The 16,916-nt window shown below is 39.0% G+C and overlaps 1 protein-coding gene across 4 annotated transcripts in view; it reads right to left on the bottom strand.

Moving 5' to 3' along the window:
• MME (membrane metalloendopeptidase) overlaps window positions 1–14,882 on the bottom strand; it is a 94,160-nt gene extending 79,278 nt beyond the window's left edge. Inside the window, exons 1-3 of one of the 4 annotated variants that reach the window (XM_063087633.1) lie at window positions 14,721–14,882; window positions 10,283–10,452; window positions 9,373–9,408 (exon numbers count right to left, since the gene is read on the bottom strand). In XM_063087633.1, the coding sequence (XP_062943703.1) occupies window positions 9,373–9,408; window positions 10,283–10,442 (196 nt within the window). In that variant the 5' untranslated portion in view covers window positions 10,443–10,452; window positions 14,721–14,882. The other 3 variants (XM_063087643.1, XM_063087637.1, XM_063087650.1) reach the window with 3 other exon arrangements.
• Between the last annotated feature and the right edge of the window lie 2,034 nt (window positions 14,883–16,916).

Here is a 16,916-nt window from a genome sequence, read left to right as displayed (position 1 = left end):
ATATCTCTTGCTGGAATTTATCTATATTCTATTCAACTAATTATTAATCTCCATTGTTCCTAAAAGAATTCAAAGTGGCCTTACAAGGATACATAAAATAAACACATATACATTAGATGAGAAAGAAAAACAGGGACAGAAATAATGCTAATAAATTAAGTTTATACAAAGAGGTCCTATAATTACAGGTTACAAACAAATTTAGCTCTTGACTTTCTATCAGTCAAGGTGAAAAGGGAAATATCTCATAGCCCCTGTATGAGAACCAACACATTTTTCCAGGAGCAGGACCACCCCTGCTAACTGCTCTGGTAGAGCCAGTGGTCTGGCTTTGATTCAGATGCTGGTACACCTGGCCACACTTATCTCTGATTTCCCCTGTAGGTGAAATCCCAGGGCATGCAAACAGTGCTTCAATACCTAATCCTGAAGTCATTTTAACTTCCTAGTTGTTTTACTATTTCCATAAACTTTTCATCAGTACAATCCTAATATAATCAAATAATAGGAGTTCACTCAAACTGGGAAACTTGAGTTTATTTAGTGAAGATCTGGTAGACATTGAAAACTACACATAATCACTTGAATTGTGAAAATGGATTTCAATGAACTCAACATTTACTAAGATCAAAATATAAGATAATTACTTAAAAATGGACATTGGAGAGATGGAAAAAAGGGATGAGGGTGATTTCTTATTTGTTTTCAACAGTTCTGAGTTGTTAACTGACATAAAATTCACCCAGTGATTTCTGGTAAATTTACATAGTTGTACAACCATCATCACAATCCAATTTTAGAGCAACTTCCATCAACCCACAAAGTTCCCTTGTGCCCATCTGCAGTCAATCCCTGCTCCACCCCCAATTCCAGGCAGCCACTGTCCTGCTTTCTGCCTCTATAGTGTTGCCTTTTCTAAAAATTTCATATAAATGGAATTATATAACATGTATTCTTTAGTGTCTGGCTTGTTTCACTTAGATAATAGAGGTTTTTGAGGTTCACCCATATTGTTGCATATGCTGTAATGAACAATCAGAAATCCTTCTGAGGACATGTGTTTTCATTTCTCTTAGGTAATCCCCAGAAGTGGAATTGTTGGGTTGTGTGGAAAATACATGTTTAACTTTTTTGTTTCTTTCTTTCTATTTTTTTTTTTTTTTCTTTTTGGCGGTAGGCCTTGGTGTTATAATGTTGTACTGCTTGTAAAAATTGCTGAACCGTTTTCCAAAATGGTTCTTAACGTTTTGTGCTGGGATGTATTGAAATATACATTCCCACCAGCCATGTATGATGGTTTAGTTTGTCACCATCCTCATTAATACTTGGTACTGTCTATCTCTTTTATTATAGCCTGTGAATTTTAGGCATCATCAACTTGATGAGGTTAAGGGATACACACAACTGATAGTGCATTATTTCTGGTGTGTCTGTGAGGATGTTTCTGGAAGAGATTACCATTTGCATGGGTAGACTGGGTACAGCAGCTTGCCTGCTCCAATGTGGGTGGACATTGTCCCAGCCACTGAGTGCCTAACTAGAATAAAATGGCGGAAGAAGGGCGAATTCTCTCTCTTCTGGAAATGGGACATTCATCTTCTACCCTCATACACCAGAACTCTGGGTTCTTGGGCCTTCAAATTCTGGGACTTACACCATCAATTCCCCCAGTTCTCAGGACTTCAAACGGCTGGCTGGTTGGCTCAGTTATGTGACACCAAGGTCAAGGGTTCAGATCCCCTTACTGGCCAGCCACCACGGAAAAAAAAAAAAAAAGGACTTCATAGGCGGACTGAGAGTTATACCACTGGCTTTCCTGGTTCTCCAGTTTGCAGACAGCATGTCATGGGACTTCTTGGCCTCCATTATCATAAGCCAATTCCCATAATAAATCTCCTCTTCTCTCTCTCTCTCTCTAGACTATTTGTTCTCTTTCTCTGGAGAACTCTGACTAACACATAGCCCTTTTAGTAGGAGTGGAGTGAAGTTGTTTTGAACAGAGAAAATTTATTCTGTTTTTCAGTTAGTCCAGAGTTAGGATCAAAACAAGCCACTCCCAACACCTCACCCAATCTCCTTTTCTGAATGGTCTTAAAGAATTAAAATTTTCAGAATTCAAGGGTTCGTGCAACTTTCCTCTCATGGTCTTTTTAATTCTGTGTTTTTCAATTTATCTTAAATAATCTATTAATTTTAACAACTTGAGTTCATATCATGTCAAAGGCTTGGTAGAAAGCACCTCGCTACTCCATGGATTTGCTGAAGAGCTGGACAAGGCAGGACCATTCAACTACAGAAGGATTTTCCCATGTCTCCCACTCTAACATGTTAAGTGTAAAAGCAGGGTCCTTATCCCAGCCTAAGCTACAATTTATATCCACCCCCTTTACCAATAGATAATTTTTGTAGCTGTAAAGCAAATCTTTGTATTCCCACTAAATTTACCAGACATTGCTAATTTTCTTTCCTTTTAGCCACTATATTTAGCTTATCTATGTTTTCCATTCCTTAACCATGCATAAAAAAATGATGGTGCACCACAGCTGAAAATTTCCCCAGAACGTAAGAAAAACATGTTATACATGTGTGTATTTATCACATAATTAACTTCCTTTCTTGGAAAGGATTTTATTCGCAGATGCTAATTTGACAGGAGAAATTTTAAAGCAAGTATCGCTTCCCAATTGTTAAAGGAACTGTGTCAGAGAAGGCGCCCAAAGCAAATTGCCACATGCCACATCTAAATTAACAAAAGTGTCTTTCAGTGGTCTCTCCACTGAGACACCTGCTGCATTCTTATTGCCTGAAGGATTTTTTCAAACTTAATTACATAATAAAATAGCTTCATCTTGTACACTGAAAGAAGTTGCTACAAGGATGGCAGTCCCCAAAAGTCAGTCTTGCATTTGTTCCTATATGCATGTAGTTGTGCCATTTCTCTTCAGAGGTTTGAGGGTGTTATCAGGCAAGAAAGGAGAGATCATGGCCAACAGTGAGGCAGAGATGCCAAGTTACTGCTAGGAAAAAGCCAGCTGGTGCCAAGATACTTCACCTAGGACATTACTATGATCTGGCCCTTGCAGAAATGACTAGACATTTGGAAGGTTCAGTTTATTTCAAGGGTTATAGCTCAAGCCACACAAAAGTGATAGTTACATCAGAATGTTAATATATTATCTTACCATGCTGAATATATCAAGTAAACAGAATACCCCCTTTCCTAGTATTAATAATTAAATATTCATCAAAATTTTGCTTAATAAGAACAGAATTAAAGAGTGGATAGTTCTGAGAGGTGAGTCACCCAGGTCTCGATGCTCCACAAGTCTGTCTCTCTGGGCTGCCAGAGACGATTGTGCAGCCCGAACCTGCACGATTCTGAGTGGGCTCTCTTGTGGACTGTACTGCTCGTGTATCTTAACTTGGCTTCTCTAGTCCCTAGATAGTTTACAACCACACTGCTAACATTTGTTCCTTTAGGCCCCACAACTCCCTGCTGTATTCTGATGTACAAAATTCACTGATAAAGTTGTTCACTGTTCTTAGTAAAGTAGCTGGTTTCTGGGGTCTGAGATATTTATTCTCCTATTTCCCAGTCTGGTTTAATTATTTCAATTCTCTGAGAGCCATCTTATGTCTTTTAGCGCCACATTCTAGCAGGAGGGGAGGCAATTCACTCCTCATAAGCTGTACATACAGACACAGGGTATTAAAAGTTTGACAGACTCCTGATGTCCTTTGAGGCAACACAGAGAAGTGGTCATTAATACAGGCTTTGGAGCCAGACTGTCTGGGTTAGGAATCCCGGCCCAAGTATGTTCACCTGTGAAAAAAAGGTATAAGGGTACCTACTTCATAGGGCCATTATGAGGTTCAAATGTGTTAATACATGTAATCTGTTTACAATAGTGCTGGACAAATAACCTAAGTGCTAGCTATTATTATTCTATTTTATTTTTATTTTATTATATTCTGTTAGCCCATTATTAGCCTCCTCTAGTCTATTATTATACTTACTTTTGTCTTAGTCTATTTTGTGCTGCTATAACAAATTACCTGAGACTGGGTAACTCATAAAGAACAAAAATTTATTTCCTCACAGTCTGAAGGCTAAGAAGTGTAAGATCAAGGCACTGGTATCTGGTGAGTCTTCTTGCTGCATCTCACATGGTGGAAGGTATAAGGGCAAAAGTGAACCGACTCTCTCCATCAAGCCTCTTCGTGGTCTGGCTGGTTTCTCTTTGGTTAGAGTGCAGCCTTATAACACCACGGTCACAGGTTCAGATCCCTGTACCAGCCAGCCACCAAAGAGAAAAAAAATGGGGGTGGGGTGGGAAGCCTCTTTATAAGGGCACCTAATTCTATTCACGAGGAAGGATCTCTCATGGCCTAATCACCTGTTGATACTATCACATTGGCAATGTCTGAATTTTGGAAAGGATGCACTGAAACCATAGCACTCCCTATTAATCTATTTTAGCATCCCATCCCTATCCCTCTATATTACATACCTCGATTTAGCAATAAAACAGCAGTTTGATGGGAAACGCTTGTGTGTGTGTGTGTGTGTGTGTGTGTGTGTGTGTTAACTCTTCAAAGACAGCCTTAAAACAAAAGAATTATGGAGGAGTGTATTAATTACATATCGCTACTATAACAAGTTGCCACAAATATAGTGGCTTAAAACACACAATTATTATCTTATAGTTCTGAAGGTCAGAAGTCTAAAGAGGGTCAGCAGGGCTGCGTCACTTTTGGGTGGTCTAGGGGACATTCCTCTCGCTTTCCAACTTCTGGAGGCAGCACACATTCGTTGGTTCCTGGCTGCATTGCTCAGACCTCTGCTTCCTCTGTTTCCGTTGTCACATTTCCTTCCCTGGTTCTGACCCTCCTGCTCCCTTCCTCTTATAAGAATCCTTGTGATTAGTTAAGACCACCCTAATAATTCAGGATAATCTCCCCATTTCAAGAGCCTTAATTTAATCCTATCTTTAAAGTCCCTTTTGCTATATAAGGTAACATATTCAGAGGTCCAGGGAATTGGACCTGGAGATCTTTGGATGGCCATTATTCTGCCTACCACAGAAGGGAAAGCACTGATGACCTCCTGAGATCATTTAAACCAGTGGTATCCAACCACAGATGATTCTGCTGTCCCCAGTAAACATTTGGTAACATCTAGAGACATTTTGGGATTGTCACAACTTGGAGGGGGCTACTACTGGGCATCTAGTGGTTAGAGGCCAGAGATGCTACTAAACATCCTGCAAAGCACAGGACAGCCCCACACAAAGAACCATCCACTCCAAAATGTCAACAGTGATGAAGTTGAGAAACCCTGATTTAAAGCACAAGATCCCTTGAAATCTTCTGAGTTATGGAGGTTACAATGCAATGGAAGCCAATTTCAAGATTTAGACTTATATAGAGAAGTCTGTCCAGGATTTTGACAATGTTATATGGAAGAAGTAATGAATAATATACTTCAATAGTAGGATTTTGAACCCTGCCTTAAGTTGTTATTTGGTAAGTAGTATTTGTTTTACTTTAGTTCTGGTATAATCTTTCATACTGATGCATTTCATACATGGGCAAGTTAATTTAAAGTATTATTATAAACATCATTTCATATATATTATAAATATTTAAATCACAGATGCTCAGATTTAAAACACATAACCCCAGACAATTTCAAGATGATCTACAACTTTCTGCAATATTTTATTTTACCTTGGTATGGCTTGACTTCTATTACTTGACTTCAAAAGATCAAAGAGAGAATACACTTGCCGTGACATTCCCTTCCACTGGGAGAAAGATTCAAGTTGAAACCAACTTTCACTTAAAGCAAGCACATTGGATATAAATACCCACTTTTCCAATTCTCAAGAATTTCTATGTTCAGGTTTGAACTCTCCCAAGTTTTTAAAAATGATCTATAAAATGGCTGGTAAGATACTTTATATTTTTGTCAACATCTTTTTTTCCATCCACTCCTCTCTTCTCATTCTTCTTGATTACTTGCTTCTGTCCAAGACTTCCTCTAGAAGTTTTCCTAATTTGCAGCAACTTCTAAAAGAAATAGATGTATTTTCTGAAGCAGAAAAAAATTTCCTGACAGTGTGTGTGTAAGTGCATGGCCGTGAAGAGTATATCCAGGAGGATGTGCATAATCTTCATTTTCTTCCCCAGGAAGAATAGTAACCACTAATATAAAAGTATTCTAATAGCTTATGAACCAACAGAGCTAAATGAACGGCAACCTTGTTTACCACTGGAGCTATTTCTACTGTGTACATTTCTCTGCCAAGATACAGTTCTGGGAGGTATTTTTACATTTGGTATGATTTCTAAGCTACAATTAAAGGATAGCAGTTAAATATATTTTAATGAGTTGAGACTTGTCAAACACTATTTGGAAATTATATCCCTAAACATTAAGTCAAGATTCCAAATGGAATCTGAAATCTAGGGATAGGTATTGTTAGAGGAACTTGTGTAGATCTCTGGGGCAAAAATTACCTGTAGGAGTTCACAAAAATATGCCCACCTAGTCAAAGGATCCAGTTTCTTCCAAAATAAAATGCATTAAAAAAAGAGAGAGAGAGAGAAAGAGAAAATAAGAGTGAGAGAGAGAGAAAGAGAAAACAAGAGTGAGAGAGAGAAGAGAGAACCTATAGATTAAGAGATTTAAAAAAACATGTCAAGTGTATTAAGGACAAAGGAACTAACCACTAGAACCCAATACAGTGAAAGAGAGCTAAATAAGTGTAAGTTTCTCAAAACAGGACAGGTATGAACTTATAATAAGTAGCTGTAGATAGAGAAAGGAGAAGGAGGATCTGGCATGGGAGTAAATGGTAACTTTGACAACTTGGGCACCTACCAACTTGTGCACAGTGACCCTGGATATCTCTCAGCCAGAGTACCTGTGCAGCCATTCCCTTGGGGAATAAAGGAACTTCTTTTGTTTCTGAGAAAGCCCTTGGAAGGAAACGAGCATGTTCTTATATTGAACAGCAAACAGATGGTGTCCAAATCAGGTCTCCCTCAAGCGCCCCATGTCATATCTCAGGGTATATGGCCATTGCACTTGAGACCCAGAGCAAAAAACCTACCACACAGCAATGGAGAAAAGCAAAGGGCACATATTCAGGACATCAGACCATATGCTAGGACTCCAAGATATTATCCCATTATTATTTTGCAAAGTTCAGTGAATAACAAAAACCCAGATAAGAATATCCAACAGAAAACAGTTAAAATTATTTGGGACACTTTATTTCTTGGAAGACATGTAGACATTAGAAAGGAAGTTTAGAATCTCTTGTTAAAGGGCATACGTATTGTATTCATATCCCAGGGTGCTGTACCCAGCTACCATCTTTCTCCTTGAAGAGAGGACATATGATCTTGTTTTTTCACCACACTCTAATTGATGTGACTTACATAGTTCCATATACTTCTCTGTTTCTTTTTCTGACTTTTATTTTCCTTCTATCTTAATTATTGATGTTGCCTTAGATTCAGCCCATGCACCTATTTTCTTCTCCTTCTGGGAACTCAAAATACTCCCAAGGCTTCCACCATCACCCCTAAGCTGACAGATCACAAATCCAAATTCCAACTTCTTATTCCTCCCCATTTCTGCCTTCCTGCTGTCCATTCTCACCTGGATATTACCCCTGTCTTAAACCAAACACATCCAAATCCATCTCCTAATTTCTCCATTTCTGTATGAGCTGCCACGACTTTCCTCAGTCCCTTGGGTTTTTAAACTAGGCCTCATTTTTAACTCATTTGTATCCTTTGTTACATTTAGTATGGAGGGTTAGGAATCTTCATTCTCATTTGATTTCTAGAATAGGGTTTTTAGGTAATACATGTGTGAGGCAACAGTCTCTGGCCAGGGGGCAAAGGCCCATAGATAACGTGGCAACAGCCCATCTAATCAACTCTAATCACTGCTTAGGTATGGGATTGTATACTTTAATGATTTTAGATTTAACAGGTGGTTGTCATACTGATCCTAATAAGAGATTTTAAGAATTGCTGAAGGGAAAGATGTAAAAAAAATGTTTGCTAAGGGCAAGCTGTCTGTTGATAGAACTTTAGAGACAATTATACTTAGATTTAATTGTAAGAATGTAACTTTTGCTTAAATCATTTAAGGAGAAGTTATATTTTAGATAATGATCACAGTTTGACCAACTTAGCTTTTCATAAATTGTACTTTGGAATGTCATGTGATTTTACTGATGTTACTAGTTTCCATTGTTTAAGCTATATTTAGCCATGGATAACTTTTGTCACACTGCCAATGTCTTTGTGTCCTTTTGAAGTTTCACAAGTTTTCTTGTGAAACTTCCCTGTCTTTACAATAAAAAACAGAAGCTAACTTTGAATCGGGGCTGTACCCAGTTTTCTCCTTCTAACAGGAGTTTTGTTGAGGTGCAGTCCCTTCGGGCTTCTCATTGCATTCATGCTGCTTTGAGTAATCTTTTTTTCATCCCTGTTACAGTGAGAAGTGTAACAATTTAGCAAGTCAGTTCCACCAAGTCACCCAATTCTCCTTCCTGTTGTCTCAACAGCACTCTTACCCCACACAGATCCACCTCCTCAGCTCACTGCTGGATCACAGCAGCACCCCCCACCTGCCCACCTTCCTCCGAGGCTTATTGTTTCTCACTCAATCCATCTACCCTAGCATTCCCACAAGCATCTTTCAACTTTTGTCTCATCACTCTCCCATTCAAGAAAACATTCAAGAAAATATCTGTTTCTCCTTCATTACAACATCAAGGCCTTTCAGGGCTCTCCATAATGTACCCCTATCTACCAAAGCTACATTTTGACTACTTCTTAGTAACATGATTTACTCTTGTCATTCTTTGTCCTTGTTTGGAATTCCCTTGTCTGCACTTCTGCTTCCAAATCCTAGCTCCTCTTCAAGGCCCTTCAAGAATAGCAACTTCTCCACTGACATATCACTCCCTTCTGATTGCCATCCCTCCAATGATGTGTGTTGAGAAATGTAATAGCTGATGTTATGATGCTCGCCATTTCACGTGTGTTCATTTTCTTTCTCCAAATACATGGCAGCCTCCATAAAAATAGAGTGATTGTTCTCCATTGCCCTACCATACACCCCAGGACTGAAAACAGTGAGTCATTTTTTAGAATAAACAAGTTAATTAATTTAATACTTAAATATATTTTGATTTTCCTTGACTATAAAACCAGACACATAAATAAGTGATCTCTAGCGAATAAGAGCATAAACAAAGCAAATGTAGAGATATACATTAGAATTTGATTTTTAAATGTTAAACATTAATTGTAAGACTATCAAATTTGAAAACCATTTCTTACCTGATTTTATGCAGCCTGATGACTTGCAAATACCATCTAGAAAAAGGAGGGTATATTCATAAATATTTGCAACACTCTTTTTCTAATTTCTCCTTACCTTTTTTGTTCTTTTAAAAACCACCAATTATGCAGCTCCTTAAAGCAAGAACTAAAAACTAAGTAATATATCATTATCAGTGGCTAGAAATGAATATAGGGAAATAAAATAGGCAAATTCTAAATGTGAAATTTTTATTATAAAGAAAAATGTTATTATATCCCCTCTACCAACTAAGTCATAGGCCTATTAAGTTGAAATAATCAGTTGTTTTAATCTGGTAATCACTTTTTTCCCATTTAAAGAACCAATCTTTCTAATTTTTATTGTGAAAAACTTCCAAGACTCAAACCAGACTTCTTAAATTCCTGTGAAGCTCGTTCAGAATTTCAATGACAAAACTAAAGTTGACTAATGACTATTACTAAAGTTGGGAATAAAATTGTGCATACTCCAATTAAATAAAATTATACATTAGGGTTGCCACAGGCCTCAACCCCACCCCTCTCCCTCCCTCCTTCCCCCCACCCTATTTCCTTCTTTCTTCCCCTTCCCTCCAACTGCTCCACAACAACATAGAATGTAAAAAAAAAAAAAAATTAATAAATAAATAAAAGAATTCTCATAAAGTAAGCATGAGTGCACTAAATATACTTGAAAATTCACAACTTAGCTCAGACATAAAAGACATTGTACTTTAGTCAAAGGTAATTGTTTTGACATACTGATGTTACATTTTATAAATGAACTTTTATATCACCATCTTTAAGTGTCTCTACCCTTACTATATTTGTTAGGTAGATGGTAAAAACGGAAGACGAAGTCTTCATCCTCTTTTGGCTTTCTGTATGCACAGGTGCGGGAGGAACTCACCGTCATAGGTTGCATAAAGTGCTATCATCGTCACAGCTATGATAGTAAGGAGCAGGACAAGGACTGAGAGACTGATCTCCAGTGGGGTCCATCGCTGTTTCTTCTTTGGCTTTGGAGTGTTGATATCAGTTATATCCATCTGACTTTCTGATCTGCCCATCACCTAAAATCTGCAAAAAATGAAAATACTTATAATAACAAATAAATAGGTAAAAAGAGAAAATGTATATACAGTTTTCCAAATGCTTAATGTGGCTGAATAAAAGTAAAAGGTTAAGTTACTTTAAATTGGAAATAAAAGTTTTCTGTTGAAAAATCAAAATTTTGATGCTGAAACAATACAGAAACAGATGAAGCTGACAGGTCCCAGTCACAACTTTATGTTTTTTTTGATATATCACTAAAGATTCTGGGCAAAATTAGACAGAAACTTGGTTAAATACTCACGTAGGGTTATTTCAACAGTTCAGAAGCAAATAATTGCTGTACCATCATTAAGAAAGTTTTAAATTCACCCTTTTGAACTCTGGACCAACATCAAAGGTTAACTTTATATCTTGCTCCAGTGGCTTCCTTTATAAGCTCAAAAATCAATGAATAATATCTTGAGATTTTGACTAAGCAATAATTTGAAATACAAATAGAAATAAACACTTGAGATAGTTTATTTTAGTCATAAAAACAACTTTCATTTTTAGCTCAAAATTACTATTACTGCTGATATAGGTATCTATTAACTAGGTACACAACATTCTGAAAGTCCGTGGTCTACACCCTGGGATGAGAGATATTAACCATATCAATGTTAATATTTCCTTGTGCAACTGAAGGAGGAAAAAAATACATGATTAAAAAAAATAAACCTACCTTGCAGGTCAATTGTTATCATATTTAATCTGTGTTTAAATTAATAATATTAATACTTCTACTAATGATAGCTGACACTTATTAAGTACTTCCCACGTGCCAGTCACGATTCTTAGTGTGTAATTCACTTAACCTTCATGAGATGGATACTGGTATTCCAATTCTATACTTCAGGAAACAGGGGCACAGAGAAGTCCGGTAACTTGCCCAAGGCTGCACAGCTAGTCAATGTTCCTTGTAAAAAATACATTTGGTCATTGTTTGAAATAAAACTACCATGCAATAAAAGCTATTTTCTAACTTATTGCAGAAATTTAGGGGGAAAAATTAAGGAGACACAAGCCTAAATATTAAAATTTTAATATTAGTATTAAATGTTTCTTTTAAAGGCCTAGTGATTCTTTATCAGTCACCAAAGCTTAGAACAGACAACTTCAATTTTTTTTGTATGACTGCATGAAAACATCTTAAACTAACAGGTTAGCTGTTTATAGCTAAATACAGAGTAATCAGAACGTAGTTTTTTAGATGAAGTGACTGCCCAGAAATGCCCTTATAGTTAAAGATCTTTGCTGAATATACACAACTTCCTGAGGGTGTCTTTTATGGAAACTGAGGCATAGGAGAAAGTACAAACAGATTCTACATTGGAAGAGTTGTCGGGGAGATCCAGCAGGTAACTATGAATTTAACCTCCCCAGTGAGTTCTTAATAAGTGAACCACAAGTGGACTTTAAATTTCTGGATACAAGGTCTTAAGCATGCTGTCCCCTTGATTACATGAGGCTATAAGCAAGGGCAGACGATCAAATAAAAATATTTTATTACACAATGAAAACTGTGTCTGCTCAATAACAGTGGAATGTGATGTACCTGAATGTTAAAATGTCTTACTTAATGGTTATGTAACTCATGTTGGCTTAGTCTCAGCCCCTGGGGTTATGATATGGAATTGCATTGATCCTAGTCCTATTTTAATAGGGGTGGTGGTTGGCAAAGAAAAGATGGGAACAAATGTAACACCTGGACACCACACAGAGGTAAACAATAAAAAGAATAATTTTCCCAGTTCCCCCAGATTTCAAGGCTGGCGTAAAGAATATCTGAACATCAATCACATTTGCTTGACTACTTCCCTTTCTTAAATATTTCTCCCCCTACTCCAGTGATATTTCAGAAGACAATCTAGAGAAATGTTTTACTGGTATAAAATGACCCACATCATTCTTTGTGTTCTTTCTCAGAAACGACATATTGGTGTCTCTGTAAAGTTAAACTTAGGGCAGCGAACCAGGGCAACCACGGGGTTTAATTAAAGGTGCTCTTGGGTACTGCGAGGTTTCCTGGTTTAGTAAAGTTAGTAGGCAGGCATTTCTCTCTCCCTTCGGGTTACTTTACCCTGGCTTTCCTTCCTTACCCTTGAGATCCGGGTACCGGGGCAGCTGTGCTCTTAACGGTTAGGCACCTAAGGCTGCAGAAATAGTTACAGGGACATTAAGGCAGTGACTGAGGCTGTTTAGTCCTTTTACCTGCACCAAAAGAATATCATCTTTGGATCACTTTCAAATTCTTTCTCCATTTGCCCCTCTTGTAAATGCTCTGTAAATTCTTTAAAGAAGTCTTCTGCTCCTAAGTAGCATTTTTCAAAAGCATTGATCAAAGGCAGAAATGATGCAAGTTTAACCTCCTAATTAACTTTGTCATTCATTTCCAGTTAATTCTAGATGATTCGTTGTTTTCATTTAAGAAAATAGCGGTCAGAATCTTGAGCCTCAGTACCGAATGTACCATTAACCCCCTGTTACCTGAATATCCAACTCAACCACACCCAACCACATTTAAAAGGGGACAAGTAAACAAAAGAATACCAAAAATTATAAAGTTGATATTTGTAGTCCCATATAAAGCAGGATATGCAATTATATATCTACATTCTTAAAATGTTTCACCTCAACTGGAGATGTGTTAAAAAGTTTAAATCAAAAAGTAGACATTACCACAGAAGAAAATAGAGAATTAGGAGGTCTAACCCAACAAGAACCTTGCAAACTTTAGCTGGACAGCACAGCCCAAAGAATAAATCATTATATTGCTTAAGTATAAGCTGAATTTCAAAGCCCCGTAAACCAGTAATTCTTATACCAATTGAGCATCACTTTATCATAAAGGCAAATCACCAAACCCGGAAGATTACTGATTTGTTAAAGGGAAGTCTGTGTCTAATCAATTTTCATCTTCACAGCTTATTACAACCTTAACTTATTTCTCCAAGTCCCTGAGTTTGTGCCATGCAATCACAATTTGCATTATGGAAACTGAGGCACAGAAAGAGGAGAAACAGGCTCCATATTCAGATTGTGTCTACGAGAAGCTGAGAAGAGAAATGATCTTGTTTCCCGAAACTTAATTAGTAGGTGTTTCCCTGGCCTGAAATATGCAGTTCTGGACACAAAGTCCCAACCACATTACTCCCATGTGTAGTGTTACTCTACAACCAAAAACACAGCATCAAGTCTAAGAAACTCCTTTTTTTTTTTTTTTTAAGTGCTGGAACCCAGCAATAATGCAAGGGAATGAAGCTACACCCCTTCACAGACGGTTTGCCGAAGAGCAGCTTCCAAACGCTGACGCTGCAAGTCAGGTACTAATTTTCTGTTTAATAAAATTGCCATGGGGATCATATATGGGGGAGGAACAGACTTGATCAAGAGGCTAAAAACGGATGTTCGATTATAATTACCCGTATTTTCAAATACACACAGACTTGGAAGTGTTAATAAAGAAGGTCTTAAAACTTTCATCTACAAAAGAACACCCCCCAACCAACCCTTGCGTGATTTACGCATAAATTACATAATAGGAAATCAAGGTTCAAAGCAAGACGGAGAGGTGGGACAATGAGAAGATTTTCAGGTTAAGAAAAGTAAAAATAGAAAAGTGAGTTACACACGAGGAGAAAATCCGACAGAAACCAAAATAAAAACAAACCTTGCTTAAAAAAAAAAAAAAATCAGTGTCTGGGTACAGCGGAATGGCAAATTCCCAGCCCCCAAATCAGCCCCGCTGCAATTTGGTAGCGCTGATCCCGGGAACCACACATAACTCCTCGAGGCAGAGGCTGCAGGCAGCTATGGAAATGAACCTGAAGCGCCGACCTGACATCACTCGCAGATCCCTCCCCTCACTCTTCAGGTCGGGGCTGCGGCTCCGGCCCAGGGCACGCCTCCTCCGCCCTGGGGTCCCTGTCCCACCGGCTCCAGCGCCCTGGCGCTCCCGCCCTCCGGACCCTGCGCGCCCAGCTCGGCGGTACCAGCTCGCTCTCCCGGGACTCACCAGTGGGATCCGGGAGAAGTTGGCGGCCGCTGAGCAGACACATCCCGGCCAATGAGCGCGCGGGGCCGGGCGGCGGCCGCGGGAGCCCCGCCGCGTGCGGATCCGCCAGTGCGTGCGCCCGGGCGCGCGGGGCCGAGCGGCGGCCGGACCCCGGCGAGGCTCCGGGCCCGCCTCTGCCGGCGCCGCGGGGCGACGGGGAACCCGGGCACCCCTCGGACCTGCCCTCGGAGGGACTCACCGTGGCCTCTCGGCAGGTCCCGCTCCGGGAGTTGGCGGCTGCTCCCGCCTGCGCCGGGTCAGGCTCAGCCACTTGCTCATCTCCGCGCCCCGCGCGTCTCGGCGCCCTCACCCCACCCCCCGCTCGCCGCCGCAGGACCGCAGAGAGGAGCAGTTCCCCGGGTGACCTGAAGGTTTCCGCTAGGTCTCCCAAATCCTGTCACATCACGGGAGGGGGACGGCAGCGGGGCGGTGGGAAAGTACCCCTCGACCGAGGCGCCCACCTCGCCATTCCCAAGAGAGCTTTGCCAAACATTCTTGGAATTGCTTAGCTTCGGGGCTTTCAAGAAAACAATAAACTGTCTCTTCGGATTCTGTAGTGCGGTGAAGGTTCTCTCCCTAGCGGACCCGAAACAACAATGCTTCTCTTTCCCACACTCTTCTTTCGCTCTCTCTCTCTCTCTCTCTCTCTCGCTTCTTTTCCTCCCTGCATCCAAGCTGCCTTTCTTCCATTCTTATTTTTAGAATTTTCTCCCTCCCCCTCCCTTCCTTTTCTTCCCTTTTCTTTCCCTCCCTCCCCTTCTTTCCTTCCTTTCTTTTTTCCCTTCCTCTTTGCTTTCTGTCTCTTTTTCTCCCTTTCCTTTCTTTTTCTTGGTCAAAGCAATATGACGTTAAGGTCTACCGAAACTCTCCACTCCCACCTGCTGACCAGGGAACCTTACAACGTGTGTACCTGTGGGGGGCAGCGGGGAGAGGGGGGACGGAGGGCGAGAAAGGCAAAATAAGCTAACGTGTGTATGCCCTACCTACTAAAATTAGGCGTAACGTGTCTGGACCCATGTCAATTTAATGCAGCTAAGCAGCACACTATCTTCACTTAAGAAACTGTGACCCCTTCTCAAAAGGGTAAAACAACAAGGAAATACTTTTTGCACAAAGGTAATTCCTTTAACAAAGTTGTCTTTATCCGCTATATATAGTAAGGAACTCAGAGGATCTGACCCCCCCACACACTCTTTTTTTGCTTCCAGGATTTTTAATTCAGCTTTTCAATGCCAAATACCTAAGTAGCTTTAACATTATCCTTTTCCTCATATGAATCACGTATAATTGCAAACACACACACACACACCCTGGGGAACTCACACTGAAATGCAGCTAGGTTTTCCTGAACTTGAAATTATCTGACTTTAACATCAAAATAACTTACTGCTTGAGCAGCCCCTTTTCATTGACAAATTTTACATCCTTTTTAGGAGAAAGCTGAAGAGCAGAGAAGGGAATACCTGCTAATGAAATAGTAAGTGGAATACGATGGAGAGACATTTCAAAAAAAAGTTAACCGATCTTTAAATAATTAGATTAATACAGAGAAGTCTAATGAATAGACTTCAAAAGTGCTATCCATATCTCTCTGCTTTACTCTCTCTGTGCCTCTGTAGACCCTACTTAGTCCTCAACAACCCTGTAAACTCAGTTTATTTTGACTCAAATGCTGAGTTACTGTTATCCTCATTTTACTGAGGGGATTGATGCATTAAAAAGGTGATTTATTCAAATTCATTAGGTGAGAAATCTAGATCTTCTAACACTTCAGTGATTAATTTTTATTACTTTTCCGGTAAATTATCAAAATGTTATTTCAGCCTTACATAACCAATAATGGGTTAAAATGAGTTAGAAAAATCTTTTCTTTTTTTTCATGTCGTCAGTTCTCAGTTCCTTCACATGGAGCCACGTGCATTAAAAGTTTAATACTTTTTTTCTAATTAGCATATTAATGAATGTTGGTAAAAGGAGTGGCCTGATCAGACAGGAATTAAAATTTTGCATATCAATAGTAAATGCAAATTAAGCTCATCTATCCAGTTTTAACCTTTCTATTTAAACTTTAAAAAATTATGTTCTGTTTTCCAATGTGCACAAAAATTTTAAACAAAAAAATTTCCTTTGGAAGGTAATAGTACACTTATAGTTCAGGAAAAATCTTAATACCAGTAGAAAATAGGGCGGTCGATTTGTTTATACTGCCTCTAAACCTAGAATTGAAAACTGAAAGCATAATTGATTTCAATTTTTTTTAAATAAGAGTCACTAATGAAAATTTACCAGATTATTCAGTTTTGAACATATGTCAGAGTTTTATTTCAATCTTGTTGCAAGAGAAAAAAACAATCTGTAAGAAGCCAATTCAAAGTTTCACTCTTGTTGGGGGCCT

Source organism: Cynocephalus volans, chromosome 1 (assembly GCF_027409185.1).
Source record: "Cynocephalus volans isolate mCynVol1 chromosome 1, mCynVol1.pri, whole genome shotgun sequence".
Lineage (NCBI taxonomy): Eukaryota > Metazoa > Chordata > Mammalia > Dermoptera > Cynocephalidae > Cynocephalus > Cynocephalus volans.
Note: the sequence above shows the minus strand (reverse complement) of the source record. Positions and strands in the feature narration are given on the sequence as shown.